Genomic DNA, 21,896 nt, shown 5'->3' on the forward strand with positions numbered 1-21,896 from the left:
GACAAGTTGTGAAAATGTACTAGTCACTTTGCTTCGGCTGGCAGCTCATTATCTACCAACCTCTTTGTCAGGTCCCCCTCAAACCTTTTCCCTCTCGATGTAAATTCCTCTATGCTGAGCGAAAAACGATGACTATTTACCTATTCTATGGTCCTCGTGAATTTATAAACCCCTATGAGGCCCCCCTCAGCCTTCAGCACTCCTGGGAAAAAAGTCCCTGCCTCTCCTCATATTTCAAGTCTGCTAATCCCGGTAACGTCCTTGTGTATCTTTTCTATGCCCTTTTCAGTTTAATTCAACCTTTCATGTAGCAAGACATCCAGAACTACACACAAAGCTTCAAATATTCTCTTACCTTCATCTTGTACAATCATATCATGATGTTCTAACTGCTATACTCAGTGTCCTTACCAATGAAGGTAAACACCATCTTCATCGCTGTCTACCTGTATCATCACTTTCTGGAACTTGTGCACTCTAACCCCTTGGACTCTGTGCTACAATACTCTCCCGGGCTCTGAGCAAGTCCTGCCAGAGTTTGACTTGGCAAAAATGCGACACCCCATAATTATCTGGATTAAACTGTCTGCCATCCCCTGGCCCAATTGATCATTATATCTTTATAATCTTAGATACCCTTTATCCTTTCCCACTTTATCTCCAACATCATTGATAAACTTATGGAGCAGACCATTCATATAAAAGGGTGGCAAGGTTAGTTTAACACTATTACAATGCCAACAATCAGGACCTGGGTTCAAATCCTGCGCTGTCTGTAAGGAGTTTGTATGTTCTCCTGTGTCTGCGTGGGTTTCCTCCAGGGGCTCCAGTTTCCTCCCACCATTCAAAGTGTAATGGGGGGGGTGGAGGGTTGTAGGTCAATTGGGTGTAAAAATTGGGCATCACGGACTCATGGGCCGCAAGGGTCTGTAACCGTGCTGTATGTCTAAATTTAAAAAAAAATGACAATAGGCATTTCTTTCTTCACAGGCTCTGCCTGCTCTGCTGAGTACATTCAGCATTTTTTGTTTTTGCACCTCGCTTCACATAGTGGCGTGACTATGGTTTTGGATCCCATTCGACCTCGGGAGTAGGATCCTAATTACATGTGCCAGCCTTAGTGGTTTTCTTTCTTTCCCACGAATACGAATACCCTCAAACTGATGTAGTCTCTGCTGAGTGACTGATACTTCTGTGGGATTATTTCATCCATACCTCCAAATTTCCTGATGTCTACACATACCTGATTTAGATCAGATTCATTCTGCTTACCTGCCTTACCAATGATTCTACAGACCGATTCATTTCATGTGTGACTTGATTATTCTGATGAGAACAGTTGTCACTCAGCATTTGTTCTCCTCATCAGGTTCTATCTCAATCAGCCTGTGCTATTTTTCTGATTTATGATTTCATTCCTTTCAGATGGGAACACTTTAACTGTTTACCGTTTATCACTTTATCATGAGATGAGTGTACTCTGTTCTTTGCTTGGCTTCACACTGCGTGGTCGATACTTTGCACTTCAGCTTCTTCCTCTGACTGCATGTACTCTTTGTAGGCAATTACGTTGCAGTGGGCAACATGACCGTTGTGATCGATGTTTGGAATCTGGATGTGGTTGACTGCCTTGAGCCGGCCTTCAGCCTCGGAAGTGAGAAGCCAAAGAAGAGAAGGAAGGTACTCAACAGCCCTTGGCTTCATCATTGTTGGGGCTGCAAACGGTACCTGCACTGAGGGCTAATTGGCCTGCTAGCCAATACACTGTCCATGAGCAAATAGCACATTAGCTGGGGACTTTCACAGCTGCAGCCCCTTTGTTTCGCCCCAGCCAAAAGCAAGAAATGTCATTGTACAGCCCATGCTCATCTCCGGCAGTAAAGGGTCTGATTCTGATGTCTCCTTGTGTGCCGCGGTACTCTCCTAGAGAATCCTGACCCTTGCTTCTGTATGTGCAGTGACCCAGCTGTTCACCTACACCCAAATAGGGAAATGCGCGGCATGGGGAAATGTGGTCAGGTGAGAGTCTGCACCTTCACATCAATGCTGGTGAATTTTTCAGGCTGCAGAACCAGGAGCTGAGGGACATACTGAAGCAGTTCTGGATCTTTCCTGGAACAAACATGCCAGGTAACTAGCACATTCCTGCTCGCTTTGTGACGATAAAGGGGAGGAGAATGTTGTTGCCCCATCTGGAACGAGACCTCCCCTCTTGCCCACAGTCGACCACACACTCCTTCTGTTACATGGGAGATGGGTGTATTCGTTTTGGCCAAAGGTGTCATCACCCGGTACTGAGCAAAGGGTTTACAGAATTTTTTAACATCTGATGATAATAATATTATTTATCTATGATTTAACCTCATTTTTAAATATTTGTGTGTAATGTTGGTGGCAGTCATTGATTGTACTCAATCCCAGCAGGGCAGGTACCTAATTGTAGCTCCATTCTAGGAAGGTTGAGATTGAAGGGTATGAACACCAGGGTGGCCAAAAGATGGGGCTGGCGTTTCATTTACTTCTCTCGTTTCATTACCAGAAGATTCTGGTTCGTGTTGACATGGGAAAGGGTTCATGTACAGCCCATGCTCATCTCCAGCATGTGAATACTGGAAACAGACAGGATGCAGAGTTGGAAGGGGAAAAGTGGAGGGGAAATGTCAGAGATACAGAGAGTGGTGGGTACCTGGAAACCATTGCTGGGGTTGGTAGTGAAGGCTGGTACAATAGGGACATTCTAAAGACTCTTGGATAAGTTCGTTAACTATTATCATACAATTGTAAAGTACAACTGGATGAAACAGCATTTGGTGTAAAAATATGCAGACACATACATATTTACAAACAATTTTTATTCGGTACATATTTAAAAATAAATAAATATTGTTAAATAATAGTAGATTCTCAGAGAGATTGTATGAGCAGTTCATCAGTCATTCTGCATTTTCACTCCCCTTGAGAAGAAGCTGTTCCTCAGCATGCAGGATCTGGCTCTGATCCTCCTGTATCTCTTCCCTGACTGGAGCAGCTGGAAGATGGTGTGTGTGTGGGGTGGAAGGGGTCCTCAACAATTTTAATCTTATCAACTTCATGATGAGTACATAGATGAAATAAAGGGTTATGGATGTGAAATGGAGAAGGATGAGATTGTTCCAGAGTAAGTTTACATAGGTCAGCACAACATTGTGGGCTGAAGGGCCTGTCCTATAATATTCTATGTTCTTAAATAGTTGTGAATGTGCTGTACAGATTAGTAGGTGGGCTTTATGTGTGTGTGAGAGAGTGAGAGCACATTTCCCCAGTGCTGTCTTCCCTGTTGATCTGGAACAGAATAGATGGTCCGAGGAGGTACTCCTTCACATTGAATATTGGAAAAAGTTTGAGGGACCAGGTGTCTGCTCCCACTCCATTTTACTTGTATAAAGAGAAGGTATTTGGCCATTGGCCTCTTGAACCTTTTCCCACTCCTGATCTTGTCCTCTTTTTCACCTGAATCCCTTGTTCTCAGCTGCCAAGCCTCAGAAACAGACCTTCCAGCCTAACTCCAAACCAATCAGGGTTTCTACCTCAGCTTGTCCCATTTACCTGGATTGAGCCTAGACCTGTCAACTACCCATCGGAATGAGTTTTAAATGTTGTCATTGTTCCTGCCCATGGCAGCTCGTTCCATATTCCCACCACCCTCTGTGGTGGGGGGCGGGGGGGGGGGTGTAAAAACCACCTCTCAGGTCCCTTCCAAATGTTTCCCACCTCGCCTTACAGGAATGCCTTCTTTTTCTAGATTCTACTATCCTGGGGAAATGACTGCAACTATTCACCCTATCTATGTCCCTCAAGATTTTGTAGTAAGGTCACTCCCTTCACCTTCTACACTTGGTAAAGGTCCCAGCTGATCCGGTCTCTTCTTATAACTAAAGACCTCTAGTCCATATGGATAATGTTTTAGCAAAGTTGCCAGAAGTGCACACAGTATTCTAAATGTCTGGGACAGCTACAGCATGATGTCCTAACTCCTGTACTTGATCTTCTGACCATAAAGACAAGCTTACTCAGTACCTTATTTGCCGCACTCTCTACCTGTATTGTGATTTCAGGGAATTATGTTCCTGTAAGTTTAGGTATCTGTTCTTCAGCACTTCTAAGGCTTGACCATTAACTGTGCAAGTCCTTGCCCTGGCTTGACTTACCAAGTACAACACTTCATACATATCAGAATTAAATTCATCAGGCATTCCTTCACCCACTAGCTCAGTTAATCAAGACCCCATTGGGATCTTCAATAACCTTCCTCACTGTCTCATCAACATTAGCAAACTTACCTGTTTTTCTTACCCATTTTGATCCACTTCTGTTCAATCTACATTAATGATGGATCCCAGTAGTTACCATAATTAGTATGTTTGCAGATGACAGCCAAATAGGTGGCATAATGAAGTGATGAAGATTAAGATTACAACAGGATCTGGATGGACTGGGAAAATGAACCGAGGAATGGGAGATGAAATTTAACTTGGACAAGTGCGAGGTGTTGCTCTTTGGGAGGTTAACCAAGGCAGGACAATTCAGTCAATCTCTCTTGACAGTTACCATAGGACGTCACAGAAAACAAGCCCTTTGGCGTTTCTAGTCTGTGCAAACTATTCTGCCTAGTCCCACTGACCTGCACCCATTCCATACCTCTCCCAATCATGGACCTGTCCAAATTCTTCAATGTTAAGATTGAGCTTGCCTTCATCACTTCAGCTGGCCACTCATCCCATACTCCTACCAATCTCTGTATGAAAAAAATTCTCCAATCTTCTCCCATTTCACCCTTTACCCACATCCTCTGGTTTGTATTTCACCTAACCTCAGTGGGAAAAGCTGACCTACCTGTCTCTCCCCCTCATAATTTTAAAAACCTCTATCAAATCTTCCCTCATTCTTCTACACTCCAGGGAATAAACTCCTAACTGGTTTAACATTTCCCTGTAACTCAGTTCTTGAATTCTGGCAACTTCTTAGTAAATCTTCTCTGTACTCTTTCAATCTTATTGATATCTTTCCTGTAGTTCGGTGACCAAAACTGCACACAATCCTCCAAATTTGGCTTCACCAGTGCCTTACACAACTTTATCATAACATCTCCCATTCTCAATACTTTGTTTTATGAAGGCCAATAAAACCCTATCTACCTATGATGCCACTTTCAGGGAGTTGAATATGTGTATTCCCCAATCCCTCTGTTCTACTGTACTCCTTAGTGCTCTAACATTTACTATGAATGTTCTACCTTGGTTTGTCCTTTCAAAATGCAGTTAGACACAATTTGATGACCCCTTGATCCTCTAACCTATAGTGAGCAGCCAATCTATCTCAGTCAGCCCTCTTAGGACAGTCACCGATTGCAGGAATTTCTCTTGAATCTGCTGCCCTGATGCCAAGCTGACTGGATCCTGAGGGTATGGTGTCCATTTGTGTACCTGACGTGCTAGGTGACGTCTTATAACCATATACCATATAACCATTTACGGAGCAGAAACAGGCCATGTTGGCCTTTCGAGTCCGCACCGGTTCACTGATTTTGTGCGCTCTCTTCAGGCATTGGTCCCGGTCGGTAGATCTTCATTCAATAACGATGGACGAATTCAATGCAGGTCACTGGTATATTTCTCCTCTTTAAACAAGACTAAACATTAGACATCCTGAATTGGAAAAAGAACTGATATCCTGGAGTGTTTGAATCAAATTGTTAAACAATTAAACTCAGTGTTTGTACAACCTACAAATGACTACAATGTTTGGATAAATGCATGAAATAAATATCATTTAGTGGTGGGGAAAGTTCTATAAACAATAGAGAACTGGCAAATAATCCAAGATGGATTTGTTTTTTTTAAATTAAAATCAAAGAGAGACAAAAGAAATGTAACTGATAAGGTAAATATGAACTTTCAAAAAAACATTTGAAAATGTGCCATGAAGTTGGCTTTTTAATTGTGCAAACCTTGTACAGTCTTGGCAAGATTTCAACAAGAGCTAAATGTGAGAGAGAGCGGAAGTTGATAAATTAAGTACAGAATTGTTACCAGTTATTTATTTTAGAATAAAGCAAGTTCTGGATTTGAATCCATCCATGTCAGTGCTGGTAATTAAGTTATTTATTACCTGTTAGGACTGTTCTAGCCAGTGCATCTGCCGATAAGACTGTGATTCTCTGGGATATGTCTCAAAAGAAACCTGTGGACTGCCTCACCTCACACACAGACAAGGTAAGCTAAATGAAATGTTTCCTTTTCCTGCTGCTGACATCTTAACTCAGAACCTGCAGCTCTTCACCTGACTTTTCATCTGCACCTCTTGTCTTTTGTTATCCCAGCCAATGAAACTTTGCAACTTCAGGGCCACCTGAATATTTGTTCCCACTGCTGACCAAAGCATCACCTACTTCCCTTTCACTACATGGGGTTTTGGAATTCTCTCTCACCCCTCTACTCTCCTTCATCTCTTCCTCCTTAAATTCCACCTGCTTCACCAACCTTTCAGCCATCATTGAATCATGGGGTGTCCCTGGTAAGTTCAGGATTTTCTTCAACCTTAATTGGCCTTGAGCAGGTGGTGATATGAGCGGCAAGGTTAGCTTCACAGTTAACGCAGCGCTGTTACAGAGCCAGCGACTGGCGTTCAAATCTGGCACTGTCAGTAAGGAGCTTATACGTTCTCCCCGTCCCGTGTTTGCATGGGTTTCCTCCCACCCTCCAAAAACATGTGGGGGGTGGTTGTAGGTTAATTGGGGTATTTGGGCAGCACAGGCTTGTGGGCCAGAAGGGTTTAGTTACTGTGCTATATGTCTAAACTTAAATTTAAAAATATTCTGCTAACTTGAGTCAAGTGGTGAAGGTGCCACACAATTGGGGAAGGAACCCTAGGATATAAACTCAGGGCGGCATGGTTGGCATAGCGGTTAGCACAATGCTGTTACGGTGCCAGCAATCAAGAAGGGGGTTCAAATCTGGCAATGTCTATAGGGAGTTTGTACCTATATTCAATCCCTCTAGCAATGAAGGTCAACATTCCATTTGTGTTCTTGATAGCCTGAGCACCTGCAAACTAACCTTTTGTGATTCATCTGTAAGCATTCTCAAGTCCCTCTACACAACAGTATGCTGCAATTTTTCAGAAATTAAATATTAATCTGATCTATTTTTTCTTCCAAAGTGGATGATCTTACATTTACCAACATTGTATTCCTTCTGCTAGACCCTGGCTCATTCACTTATCTATCCATCTCTGCAGATTTTCCACATCCTCTGCACAATTTGTGTCTCCAGTCAATTTAGAGTTATTCGCAAACTTAGAAAAGGTTCAAAGGTTCCTTTTATTGTCACGTAATAATACCTTCTAAGTGTAATGTACATGATGTACTTTAACTTTAGTTTGCCGTTAGGCAAACAAAGAGTTGCTATGATCATTGCCCGGTGCCCCTAACAATTGGAGAAAGAGAAGCAAAAGAGAGTTCCTCAGAGACGCTGAGTGTCCGTGGATTTGTCTCCAGCGCTTCTGCAGTCGCACAGACTCCAGTTCAAATTATCAGCATCCCGAACTCCAGATCCAAACCTCCAAAATGATCTCTTCTTGCTTTCAGCACCCTCTCAAATCCTGGTTCCAATACCTGGTTCCCATGAGTCGGACTCCAGCAGCCTGCAGCCTATATGGGGGTCCTTCAGTTTCTGAGCTAGTTGGCTGCCATGGTCACTGTCCTGTAGGATTGACTCCTCTGCTTCTCCATCTCAACGGGATGAGGGGGGCTGGCGGTATTTTCCCCACCAGTACACTGATGCCCTGGGGTCTGCAACCCCTCCTGGTACACTGCACTCAACTCCTCTTCCAAATCATCAATGTGTATTGTGAACACTTGTGGGCCCAGCACTGACTCCTGCAGAATTCCACTAACACAGATGGCCAACCTAGAAACATCCATTTATCTCACTCTGCTGGTGTCCACTATCCATGCTATTACATTACCCACAACTACAGGATTACTAGTCAGGGATAGTATCATGGGTATAGAAAGGGAGGAGGCTGCAGAGGGAGTGTCCACTGAGCCGGTGTGGGTGGAAGTCAGAAATAAGAAGGGGGCTATCACTGCTGGGAGTCATCTATAGGCCCCCAAATAACTCTTGAGATACCGAAGAGCAGATAAGCAGGCAGATTTTGGAATGGTGGGATACAGGATTGTAGTTATGGGTGATTTCAACTTCCCTAATATTGACTGGCACCTACTGACCGCAAGAGGGATAGATGGGACTGAATTTGTCAAGTATGTTCAAGAAAGATTCCTAACACAGTCTGTGGACCGACTGACAAGAGGAGAGGCCACACTGGATCTAATTCTGGGTAATGAATCTGGTCAGGTGGCAGACCTCTCATTGGGGGAGCACTTTGGTGAGAGTGACCACAACTCTAAGATTTAGCATAGCCAAGGAAAAGGATAAAAGCAGACAAAATGAAAAGGTGTTTAGTTGGGAAAGAGCTAATTATTATGGGAGAGGTAGGATCTACCGAGGGTAAATTGGAAAGAGATGTTTAAGGCTGAAAGCACAGAACTAAAGTGGAGGAATTTTGGGGACCACTTGTGCTGGGTTCAGGATATGTTTGTCCCATTGGGACAGGGAAAAGATGGTAAGAAAAGCGAACCATGGCTGACAAAACAGGTGAGGCAACTATTCAAGAGGAAGAAGAAAGTGAACATTAGGTATAGGAAGCAGGAAGGGCTTGTGAGAAGTGTATGGAAGCCAGGAAGGAGCTTAAGAAAGGACTTAGGAGAGCTCAAAGGGGACATGAAAAGGCCTTAGCATGTAGAATTAAAGGGAACACCAGGGCGTTCTATGCATACGTGAAGAACAGAAGGATGACAAGAATGAAGGTGGAGCTGCCAAAGGATAAAGGAGGCAACATGTGCCTGGAGGCAGAGGAGGTCCTAAATTAATACTTTGGTTCAGTATTCACAAGAGAAAAGGACCTTGATCAGGGTGAGGTTGAAATAGAACAGGCCTGTGTGGAGATTAAGGAAGAAGAAGTGTTGGATCTTCTTAAAAATGTTAAGATTGATAAGTCTCCAGGGCCAGACGCAATATATACCAGGTTGCTGTGGGAAGTGAGGGTAGAGATAGCTGGGGCAGGGGGCTATGATCTTTGAGTCATTCGTGGTCACAGGATGTGCCAGTGGATTGGAGATTGGCAAATGTAGTCCCCTTGTTTAAAAGAGTAATTGGGAGAATCATGTAAATTTTAGACCAGAGAGTCTTATGTCAGTGGTGTGTAAACTATTGGAGAAGATTCTTAAGGATAGGATCTATGAGCATGTGGAGAAGTCCAGTCTACTCAAGGATAGTCACTATGGCTTTGTGAAGGGAGTTTGTGCCTCATGAGCCTAATTGAGTTTTTTGAGGAGGTTACAAAATAAATTGATAAAGGTAGGGTAGTAATCTGAGGTAAAACACAGGATTCTGTTGACACTGTGGTTGTGAAAAAAATACACGAATGCTGGAGAAACTCAGCAGTTTGGTCCAGACATCTCTCATGTTCCCCCACACCTTGATGAAGGGCTCAAGCCTGAAATGTTGGTGATGTATCTTTATCTTTGCTACATAAAGATGCTGTTTGACCTGCTGAGTTTCTCCAGCATTTGTGTGTTTTTTCAAGGTAGGGTAGTAGATGTGGTGTATATGGATTTTAATAAGGCATTTAACAAGGTGCCCCATAAGAGACTCATTCAGAAAGTCATGAGGCATGGGATCTATGGAAATTTGGCTGTGTGGATTAAAAATTGGCTTGCATGTAGAAAGCAGAGAGTAGTAGTGGAAAGAAAGTATTCTGCCTGGGGGGTCAGTGACTAGTGGAGTGCCAGACAACACTCTGATCTTGGTGATTTTACAAATGACCTGGATGAAGAGGCGGAAGGATGGGTCAGTAAGTTTTCAGATAATACAAAGGATGGAGGAGTTGTGGATGGAGCTGAAGATTGTCGAAGGTTACAAGAGGATATAGTCTGGATGCAGCGTTGGGCAGAAAAGTGGCAGATGGGCTTCAATCTGGCGAAGTGTGAGGTGATGTATTGTGAAAGGTCAAACCAGGAGGGTAACATGGTTAATGGTCAGTTACTTAAGAGTGCAGATGAACAGAGGGGTCTTGGGGTCCAAATCCATACATCCCTCAAGGTTGCCACACAGGTTGATGGGACAGTTTAGAAGATCTAAGGGATGCTGGGATTCATTAATGGGGGATTGAGTTCAAGAGTTGAGAGGTCATGTTGTATCTGTACAAATCTTTGATGTGACCACACTTAGAGTATTGCGTTCATTTCTGGTCACTTCATAACAGGAAGGATGTGGAAGCTATGGAGAGAGTAGAGAAGAGATTTGACAGGATATTGCCTGGATTGGAAAATAAGTCTTGAGGCAAAGTTGCCAGAGCTAGGACTCTTCTCTTTGGTATGCAGAAGGATGAGGGGAACCTTAATAGAGGTCCTCAAGATTATGAGAGGCATGGATAGAGTGGACAACCAGCACCTGTTTCCCAGGGCAGGAATAGCAAACGCCAGAGGATACGTGCACAAAGTGAAGGGAGGGATGTTTAGGGGAGACGTCAGGGATAAGTTTTTTAACACAGAGAGTTGTGGGTGCCTGGAATGCCTTGCTGAGGATGGTGGTGGAGGCTGGAACATTCTTGGTATTTAAGAAACCCTTAAACACATGGATGAAAGAAAAATAGAGAGATATGAGGTAGGGAGGGTTTAGTACTTTTTTTGGTAGGAACATATAGGTCAACGCAACATTAGGACCAAAGGGCCTATGCAGTGCTGTAATGTTCTATGTTCTACTGCCTGTGCCTGACACAATCTGTGACACTACAAACATAGCAGGCTTTGTTTTATCAGTCCCGTCAAGTATCTGAAATAACCTCCTTGGAACCCTCCTGACAACGCCAACCTCCCAATGTCAACATCTCTTTTCCCTGACTTTCTGTTAGAATACCTAAATTTAAGCTGGAAATGCATGCTTTTTAAAAAAATTATTTGAGCTGCTTCAGCAATGGAGCGAGAGTAGGGAGAGGAGAATGAACACATTGATTTCTGTGGCTCAGTCCGTCAGCACAAAGTCAGTGTCCATGTCTTTTGCAGCTTCTCCTGTGTGAGTGTGTCACTGAATTCTGGTCTCTTTTAGAATTTTGAGTTTTTCTCTTTAAGTGCATCTTCTGGTCCAAGTGAAAAGGTATCATGCTGTGAGAAACAGAAGTACCTTCACAGAATTTGCTCGAGACAAAAATTGAGAACAAAGAACTTTTATTCTACTATTACAACAATGCAAAGTTGGGTGCTTCCCCTTACCCTGGGAATACACACAGATACTGGGGCTCACCCAACTTCTATACATTTCATTTCAGTACAGAGATACCTTCCCCCCAACATTCTTCTGCCTCCTGGATTGGTTTAGCATTAGGTAATTCTGCCCACGTGGATTCTAACTTCTTATCAGTTTATGTGTCTTCCTGCAAACTTGTTAGCCAGAGAAGTATCATGTCTTTGTTCTTCACTCATTAATCAATCCCTAAGACTTGCTAAAGCTATCTACTTGTTATCCTGTTTTGAAGATCCTTAGTTTATTACACTTTTACAACCCTTCCTCTCATTCCAGCATCCCTTCACCCTGATTTAACCCATAATACTTCATCTCTAATGAGCACTTGCTTGACTCCTCACATTCCAGTATCCCTTCACCTTAAGTTAACCCATAATACTTTATTCTTAATTGGCACTTGCTTGACTCCTAACATTCCAGTATCCCTCACAATCCACCCTTTTTCTTTAGCTACGCTTAGTAAATCCCCATTCGGTAGTGTTCTGTTAAGCTTGGTCCTTTTCCCAGCGTGTGAGTAAACGAACTGCGGCCTCAGCATCATCAGACGGAGTTTGGGAAGCATACATCATTTGGGTTGTAGTGACCTGCCGAAGGGCCCGTTGGATTAAACACTGCACACAAGTCTTTAGGCAGGGGAGCACCATAATGGCCAGAATAGTGAGTCCAGCTGCTATAAGGGCTATGGATATCAGACTCCAGTTACCAATAAAAAGTCTAGTTCATCCCACACCGGACCAAGGTTGCCCCGTCTGAACCTGGGCATGGGAAGATTTTCGAACTCCTGAAGAAGTGTCTTTAACCGCCTGACCGTTGTGAGCATTGTCCTTAACCAGTCTTTCACAAACGCTGCCTTCAGCAGCCAACGAGTAATCGAGAGCCAGGCGGTTTTGTTAAACTGTGGCTCGTATCTGTCGTTTTTCTTCAGCCCCTAAATTCAGGGCCACTGCTATCTGTTCGGTGATGATCTCCAAGGCTGCCTGGAGTCTGATTGAACGATTTAAATGCCAAGCAGCTTTAGTATTCTAGAGCATCTTACTTCGTTTACAGCTGGAACTCCCCTTACAGTGGTGGTTTTTTTAACATTCCGAATGTCTGTGTGACCCAAAGGATGCTTTACAGGAGACCAAGTTGGGGAGGGGTGTTTCTTGTCACTTAACCTGTGAGTTGCAGCCTGTCTGTGAACATTAGCATATGTATTAACACTATCTCTGCCACATGTACAATCCTGACTACCATTCTGTCTGTCTTTGTCCCACCATCTCCTTTGTGCTATCCCTTTAAAACTCCTCTCTTTAATACCTGTAGAGGCCAAAATACAAATCTACTCCTCTAGAGCCGTTCTGTTCCCCTGGTCCATGTTGGGATCCTATATTATTAACCCATACCCCACTATGACTATACTTTATATCTATGCCCTGTCTACATTCTAAAGGTAAATAATTGTCACCTCTGCTGCTCCTATTCCAGGAGGACTTAATACATCGTGAGTAATTTAGGGATGTCCCAAAAACGTGGAACCAACAAGTAAACAATACAGTAAATGGTAAAAACAACATTATAGCACTTTTTCCCGGCGTAGTGTAACTTTCAGATCAGAAGGATGAAGGACAGCACGCCCGGTGGAGGGTAGATTATCAATGTCTTTAGTCCATGGATCAGCAGCTTGTTTAATTCGTTGTATTTGAGTTCACCCCTTTTCTTTCGTTCACACTGCAGTGTCTGTAATCAAAAGTACACAATAGGGGCCATCCCAGACAGGTTTTAGTTGGTGATCTTGCCATGCTTTTACATATACCCAATCACCAGGTTTAATAGAATGAATAGGATACTCCAGGGGTGGGCAGTAACAGCTGCATGTCTATTTTCTCCGTGAGCGTAGCCTGTTTGGCAGCTGCATCTGCCTTTCTGTTCCCCTGTGCTTTTCAGGACTGTCACTACTTTGATGGCTCCGTACATGAACTACAGCTATTTCCTCAGGTAATGTAAGAGCATCTAGAGATTGGACAATTAAGTTTTCATGGATCAACTTTTGTCCTTTTCCAGTTATCATTCCCCGCTCTTTCCTGATCTCCCCAAAGGTGTGCACTGCACCAAAAGCATACTCTGAGTCTGTGTAGATCGTGCCCACCTTGTTTTCTAGACCCTGGAGCGCTCTACAGAGGGCATACAATTCACAAGATTGTGCGGACCAATGACCGGGAAGATGACCGGCTTCAATCACCACTCCTTCTTTCCCATCCACTACACTATACCCGCTATAGCGAGTGCCATCAATGCAACGAGAAGATCCATCAATAAACCACCTTTCACCCTCCTGTAAAGGCTCATCACTTAAATCCTCTCTAATTTTGGTCTGTAAATCTATTACCTCTAAACATACATGCTCTAACTCATTTATGGTATTGTCAGAATTTGGAGAAACCAAGAAAGCTGCTGGATTGTGTTCTTTATTCGTAATCAGGGTCAAATCATCCCTATCCATTAGGATCGCTTCATATTTTAAAATTCTAGAGTCTGTGAGTCACCTTCCAGCACGTTGTAAGGGAATATTGTGGACTGTGTGAGGGGTGTGAACTATCATCGGGGCACCAAACATAATCTTTCGTCCTTCCTCATCTAAAATAGCAGTGGCTGCGATGGCTTGCACACACTCTGGCAACCACGACAAACAGGGTCTAAAACTTTTGACAGAAAAGCAACTGGCTGTCTACAGCCTGCCCTCTCTTGTGTTAGTACTCCGGTGGCTACACCTCCTTTCGCATTGGTATATAGGTCAAATGGCTTATTTAGGTTGGGTAAAGCCAACACTGGGGCACTAATAAGGCACTGTTTCACCAAGTTAAAATCTTTAATCTCTTCCTCTGTCCAGACAACAGCTTCGCCCCCTAGAATTGTGAGTTTATCATAGAGAAATCTGACCAGACTAGAATAATTTTCAATCCAGATTCTACAGTATCCCACTAAACCAAGGAATTTCCTAAGTTCTTGGGCATTCTGGGGGGGGATCTGTAATATACCACATATCCTCTCTGGACTTATTTTCCTAGTTCCCTGACTTACCAGATGACCTAAGTATTTAACTTCTGATTGAACAAATTGTAATTTGGATTCGCTCACCTTGAGACCCTTATTCTCCAGAAAATTCAAAAGTCCAACAGTATACTGTTTAGCTAATTCATATGTTTTTCCCGTAATTAACAAATCATCAACATATTGTATCAACTGACAATTCTCTCTCCGAGGAGCCTCATCTAGTATTTGTTCTAAGACCTGGCCGAATAAATTTGGTGATTCTGTAAAGCCCTGGGGAAGGACCGTCCACCGGTATTGATCCTTGCGTCCAGTAAAAAGATTTTCCCATTCAAAGGCAAACATGTCTCTGCTCTCTGTGGCTAACGGACAGGTCCAGAAAGCATCTTTGAGGTCAATCACACTAAACCATTTACTATGTGGATCGATTTTACCCATTATCGTATAGGGATTAGGTACAACCGGGTGACAGGTGAGAATAATTTTGTTCAGCTCCCTCAAGTCCTGCACTAATCGATAGGTACCGTCTGGTTTTTGGACAGGTAAAATTGGGGTATTAAAAGGTGACATACAAGGTTCGAGTATACCATCTTTCACCAACTGGTCAATTACTGGCTGCAGCCCCTTTCGGACAGCCATAGGAATTGGATACCATTTTCGTCTAATTACTTGTTCAGAATCTTTTAAAGTAACTTGCAGGGGAGGAACATCTAACCCTCCTCTATTTCCTTTTTTTTCGCCCATACTCTAGGATTTATTATTTTCCGATCCTCCTCTGTCAGCACATAAAATTGAACCCCGATACCCGATCCCTGTGGTCTGGTACCGATAGCCAATTGGTCCTGTAAATCACGTCCCATCAAGCAAACCCCAGCTTGGGGAACTAGTAAAATATCCTCTGTTATTATCTTTTCTCCCATTTGTATTCTTACATCCCTTAATACAGGGACCGTAAAATCTCTTCCTCCTACTCCCGAAATCATCACGGTCCCCTCTATCTTAACACCCTCGGGTGGTTGTAAAATACTAGACCGGGCTGCCCCAGAATCTACTAAAAAGGTAATCTTGTCACTGTGGGGCCCTATGCTTAAATTTACCAATGGTTCTCCGTGCAGCCCCACGGTGTGTATTGACTGAGAACCGTGACCCCCTATTCATAATCTGCTTCCATCTGTCTGACTCTGGCTTTACCCTACCCTTAATTTAGTCTATGTGTCGTCTGAGTCCAGCGTGTTCGTTAAATGAAGTGATAGGAGAATCAGTTTATTACACAGCAAAAGAATAAAGCTTAACAGAGCTCTGGTTCAGTCATTAGTTCATAGGTCACCTGCACAGTGAGCTATTCCCCAAGACTGACCTCTACTGTCCAGTCTCTACAGTTTATATCTTCTCTTTGGCTTGGCTTCGCGGACGAAGATTTATGGAGGGGGTAAAAAAGTCCACGTCAGCTGCAGGCTCGTTTGTGGCTGACAAGTCCGATGCGGGACAGGCAGACACGGTTGCAGCGGCTGCAGGGGAAAATTGGTGGGTTGGGGTTGGGTGTTGGGTTTTTCCTCCTTTGCCTTTTGTCAGTGAGGTGGGCTCTGCAGTCTTCTTCAAAGGAGGTTGCTGCCCGCCGAACTGTGAGGCGCCAAGATCAGCCCACTGGCGGTGGTCAATGTGGCAGGCACCAAGAGATTTCTTTAGGCAGTCCTTGTACCTTTTCTTTGGTGCACCTCTGTCACGGTGGCCAGTGGAGAGCTCGCCATATAACACGATCATGGGAAGGCGATGGTCCTCCATTCTGGAGACGTGACCCACCCAGCGCAGCTGGATCTTCAGCAGCATGGACTCGATGCTGTCAACCTCTGCCATCTCGAGTACTTCGACGTTAGGGATGAAAGCGCTCCAATGGATGTTGAGGATGGAGCGGAGACAACGCTGGTGGAAGCGTTCTAGGAGCCGTAGGTGATGCCGGTAGAGGACCCATGATTCGGAGCCGAACAGGAGTGTAGGTATGACAACGGCTCTGTATACGCTTATCTTTGTGAGGTTTTTCAGTTGGTTGTTTTTCCAGACTCTTTTGTGTAGTCTTCCAAAGGCGCTATTTGCCTTAGCGAGTCTGTTGTCTATCTCATTGTCGATCCTTGCATCTGATGAAATGGAGCAACCGAGATAGGTAAACTGGTTGACCGTTTTGAGTTTTGTGTGCCCGATGGAGATGTGGGGGGGCTGGTAGTCATGGTGGGGAGCTGGCTGATGGAGGACATCAGTTTTCTTCAGGCTGACTTCCAGGCCAAACATTTTGGCAGTTTCCGCAAAACAGGACGTCAAGCGCTGAAGAGCTGGCTCTGAATGGGCAACTAAAGCGGCATCGTCTGCAAAGAGTAGTTCACGGACAAGTTTCTCTTGTGTCTTGGTGTGAGCTTGCAGGCGCCTCAGATTGAAGAGACTGCCATCCGTGCGGTACCGGATGTAAACAGCGTCTTCATTGTTGAGGTCTTTCATGGCTTGGTTCAGCATCATGCTGAAGAAGATTGAAAAGAGGGTTGGTGCGAGAACACAGCCTTGCTTCACTCCATTGTTAATGGAGAAGGGTTCAGAGAGCTCATTGCTGTATCTGACCCGACCTTGTTGGTTTTCGTGCAGTTGGATTATCATGTTGAGGAACTTTGGGGGGCATCCGATGCGCTCTAGTATTTGCCAAAGCCCTTTCCTGCTCACGGTGTCGAAGGCTTTGGTGAGGTCAACAAAGGTGATGTAGAGTCCTTTGTTTTGTTCTCTGCACTTTTCTTGGAGCTGTCTGAGGGCAAAGACCATGTCAGTAGTTCCTCTGTTTGCGCGAAAGCCGCACTGTGATTCTGGGAGAATATTCTCGGCGACACTAGGTATTATTCTATTTAGTAGAATCCTAGCGAAGATTTTGCCTGCAATGGAGAGCAGCGTGATTCCCCTGTAGTTTGAGCAGTCTGATTTCTCGCCTTTGTTTTTGTACAGGGTGATGATGGTGGCATCACGAAGGTCCTGAGGCAGTTTTCCTTGGTCCCAACAAAGCTTGAAAAACTCATGCAGTTTGGCATGCAGAGTTTTGCCGCCAGCCTTCCAGACCTCTGGGGGGATTCCATCCATACCTGCTGCTTTGCCACTTTTCAGTTGTTCGATTGCCTTATATGTCTCATCCTGGGTGAGGACCTCATCCTCCAGCTCGAGCCTTAGGGGCTGTTGAGGGAGCTGGAGCAGGGCGGAATCTTGGACTGAGCGGTTGGCACTGAAAAGAGATTGGAAGTGTCATACAGAACAAAAGTTGGCTTCCTTTGCTAGATTTCATTATCATACAGAACAAAAGTTGGCTTTCTTTGCTAGATTTCATTATCATACAGAACAAAAGTTGGCTTTCTTTGCTAGATTTCTTGCATAAGATTTATCACAAGTAATTTCCTGCTCTGCAGTTATCTGGGGTGTAGAGCTCCCATCTTAATCCTCAAGGTCAGAATATCCTGTTGTTTTGATCAGAAATCAATTCATACCCCAGATATTTCTAATTATTTCTTTGTTCTCATCTGACCATATTCTTCTGTTCTACTCAACACCTCCTTCTGTCTTAGCTTCTTACTGATTCCATTCTCTTTGTTTCTGACAGTCTCTGTCAGGATTCTTTTTGTTTATGCTAATCAACACCTCCTTTTGCCTTAACCTTCCTACTAAATTGTTTCATACATATCCTCTCTTTTGTATTTTGGGAGCAGGCAATTCTAAACCGACTGTAATCAGCCAACTTTGCTACATACTGTGGCTGCCCCTTACTTACATTACTCTTTCCCTTCACCATGAGGTAAATATTAAATTGTTACATGGTACTGGATTCATGTATACAAACTGAATAGTACATAAGCATATATTCTACATATTTTATATGATTAATTAACCCCTATATTCCAACACATCAGTGCGTAACGTCGTGTCTCCCTGGCTTGCATTGGGCATTCTCTCTTAAAATAACGCACCTCCGGACTAGTCAGGAGCACATTTACAAGACCGAGACCCCCCTCCCATGGGAACTTCCCGTAAAGGTCTCATCCAGTTAGTTTCTGGCTTATCCTCTCCTTTATAATGTCTAGGTTCCTGCTCTCTGGGAAATGAATCAAAGGGTTCTGCCCTTTCTTCCCTGAGGGTCTCACACTGCTCTCAATTAAAGTCGCCTCTCTCTCTTGTCAATAGAGGTGGTAATCGAGTACTTTGTGAAGGGTCATCATACCACCCCTACTTTCTTCTCCTTTCTTTAGCTGTGGGAGAGGAGGGGAAGGTGCAGAAGGGTAGAGCATAGGAGGGGGGGGGGGGAAGATAGGAGCCGGCATAGGAGGAGCATAAGGTGGAGGAAGGGAATGTAACACATCCCATCCTTGTGTTTCAGGGACAAAAGGTTCCTTATCTTTCTTGCTTTCCTTTTCATTCAAAACCAGTTGATCAAACGATCCCCTGAGCCAGCAGGCTGCATATTCTCTGCTCTCAATATTATCTCTTTGATTTTGATAGAGCCAGATGTTCAATGCCTGATACATCCAGTCATCCTCAGATCCGAGCTTTGGCCAATATACCGAATTCCCTTTTATCGGGTTTTTTAACCCATTCCAGACAGCAATACCTGACCATGGTCTGTTTGTCTTTCCCACGGGTTTTCCCCGCACCCCAATCAGATAGCATTAATCCTAATGAACTTTGCTTAGTTATCTGATTGTCCCGTCCTTCCTTAGGACTATTTCCCTTGCTACTCACACCTCCCATACTAACAAGTAAGTAAAATTTCTCTTACCAGGATCCAGTAGCTATTCCTAGCGCGCTTCCTTAACATCCTCCCGTCGTTTGTTCTCAATGCCTCTTCTCGGATATCACTCGCTTCGTCCACTTACAAGTCACCCGCCGAATCAGCCGGGGTGCACCTACCCTCGTCGTCGGGCACTCTGTCAGTGGAGGGAGTGGGATCCCGGACGAGCCCCCATTTGTGAGAAACAGAGGTACCTTCACAGAATTCGCTCGAGACAAACATTGAGAACAAAGAACTTTTATTCTATTATTACAACAATGCAAAGTTGGGTGCTTCCCCTTACCCTGGGAATACACACAGATACTGGGGCTGACCCAACTTCTATACATTTCATTTCAGTACAGAGATACCTTCCCCCCCTGCCTCCTGGATTGGTTTAGCATTAGGTAATTCTGCCCACGTGGATTCTAACTTCTTATCAGTTTATGTGTCTTCCTGCAAACTTGTTAGCCAGAGAAGTATCATGTCTTTGTTCTTCACTCATTAATCAATCCCTAAGACTTGCTAAAGCTATCTACTTGTTATCCTGTTTTGAAGATCCTTAGTTTATTACACTTTTACAACCCTTCCTCTCATTCCAGCATCCCTTCACCCTGATTTAACCCATAATTCTTCATCTCTAATGAGCACTTGCTTGACTCCTCACATTCCAGTATCCCTTCACCTTAAGTTAACCCATAATACTTTATTCTTAATTGGCACTTGCAAAAACTCCTAACATTCCAGTACCCCTCTCAATGCTGAATTATTATAGAACATGCAATTTGAGTTAAGGCCAAGGATCATGTATATTCTTTAATATATGAAAAATATCTGTGCTTCCTCCTCCCATTTCCCAATGCACTGGCTGCAGACAGAGACTGTTAAGGCAACAGCACTGCAGGTTTCTTTGTCATGTGTGAGGCTGCTTAAGTTTAAATGTTTACATTCTGTTAGCCAAAGCCACAACCATGTGCTGCAGCCTTGAGTAACCCTGTGCCAATTTTAAATCAGCGAATCAAATCAAAATCCTGCAGCATTTAGAAGATAAAATAAGAATCTAGTATTCTTCTTCTTTGGCTTGGCTTCGCGGACGAAGATTTATGGAGGGGGTAAATGTCCACGTCAGCTGCAGGCTCGTTTGTGGCTGACAAGTCCGATGCGGGACAGGCAGACACGGTTGCAGCGGTTGCAGGGGAAAATTGGTTGGTTGAAAGAACAGCAGGATTTTGATCTGGAAGATATGATAGTAAAGCTGCATTATTAATGAACAACCCAGTCTGATTTCAGCCAAAGGTTACTGCGGGTGTGGCATGTTAAGGTCAGTGGGTTTGTATGTCACTTGCTCCTTTGCTGGTCTTTGGCTGCAGCTTGTGCTTGCGATTAACAGTGTTGCGTTTTCAATCGCAAAATAAAGGGTGTCAGTACCATTAACAATGGGATCAGCAAACGAACTTGCTGGAAGCACTTGTTTCATCTATCTGACTGCCTGCATTCCAGTAGCTTTTCATTGTCACTTAATGGGAGTGCATACCATTTCCATTCTTGACAAGATGAGAAGGTCCAAACAACTTTGCTTTACTAAAGCCATATTTATAATGTTTTAGATCCTGGTAGGAGGATTTTACTGTTGTTCGAGATGTTATGAGGTGAACCACCTGTGGTAGGTTGCCACCCTCTCTGTCTTTGTGAAGCCATTGTGCGTTTCAGTGAGCATTTAACGTGGGGTGAGGAAATGGCAATGTAATGAAGCTGATGAAAGCGTGCTGGGAGGACTGCATGTCTGTCTGACCCCATTGTCCTGCCTTTTGCAGCCCAGGAAAGTTTATATGGTTTCTCCTTTCTGTTGCCCTGAACAGTGGACAGCTTTAACAGAGCCTTAAAGCAATCATTTCCATACATGGTCTGATCCCCAATGAAAATAATTACTGGCACTTGTCTACCAGGATACAATTTGTCCTCCAAATCTAGCCACCTGTTAATTGTGTATATACTTGGGTTTCAGTAGATGTGTCTACTCAGACCTGCTGATTGAAGACCTCTATTTCCCACTACCAGTAATTGAACAGCTGCAAACCATCCTGTGTTTATTTAACTGCACTGTATGGATTAATGAGACATGTACCCTGTGGATTAATAGGACATTTATGAATTGAGGTGAAAAATTGATTGGAACACATTAATTCAGAAATATCTAGGGGAAGGGAGGTCCACCTCTGTTGAATTTAAGTTCTTAAAATCCTGGGGCTCTGTCCAGAGCAGTGAGTACAAGAGTTAGGGCATCTTGTTTCAACTGTAGAAGGTGTTGGTGAAACCATACTCAGAGAATTGTAGACAGTTTTGTTCACCCAGCTCCAGGAAGGACATTATTAAGCTGGAATGAGTGCAGAATAGATTTGTGAAGACATTGCTGGACTGGCAGGCTTGCATAATAAGGAGAGACTGGAGAGGTTGAGACCTCTCCATAGTCAGCCTCTTATTTTTGATTAAAGTATAAATTGCCTTGCTGTTCTTTTCAGTCCTGCTCGCCAAGGGTATTTCATGAGCCCTTTTGGCCTTCCAAATGCCCTGCCTCAGCTATTCCCTGTGAGCAACTGTGCCCAAAATTGAAGGAGAAGCCAAGATTGATGAGGGTGAACGAGTGGATGTGGAATATTTGGACTTCGAGAGACTTGTAGCATAGAAGA

General features: G+C 43.8%; 1 protein-coding gene across 3 annotated transcripts in view; it reads left to right on the forward strand.

The window, feature by feature from the left end:
* pwp1 (PWP1 homolog, endonuclein) overlaps window positions 1-21,896 on the forward strand; it is a 47,702-nt gene that overhangs the window by 14,538 nt on the left and 11,268 nt on the right. For all 3 annotated transcript variants that reach the window (XM_069904516.1, XM_069904517.1, XM_069904518.1), the window contains 3 exons: window positions 1,562-1,680; window positions 2,063-2,130; window positions 6,155-6,251. In XM_069904516.1, the coding sequence (XP_069760617.1) occupies window positions 1,562-1,680; window positions 2,063-2,130; window positions 6,155-6,251 (284 nt within the window). The remainder of the gene's footprint in view (window positions 1-1,561; window positions 1,681-2,062; window positions 2,131-6,154; window positions 6,252-21,896) is intronic.

The sequence above is a fragment of the Narcine bancroftii genome, chromosome 11, assembly GCF_036971445.1.
Source record: "Narcine bancroftii isolate sNarBan1 chromosome 11, sNarBan1.hap1, whole genome shotgun sequence".
In the NCBI taxonomy this organism is placed as follows: Eukaryota; Metazoa; Chordata; class Chondrichthyes; order Torpediniformes; family Narcinidae; genus Narcine; species Narcine bancroftii.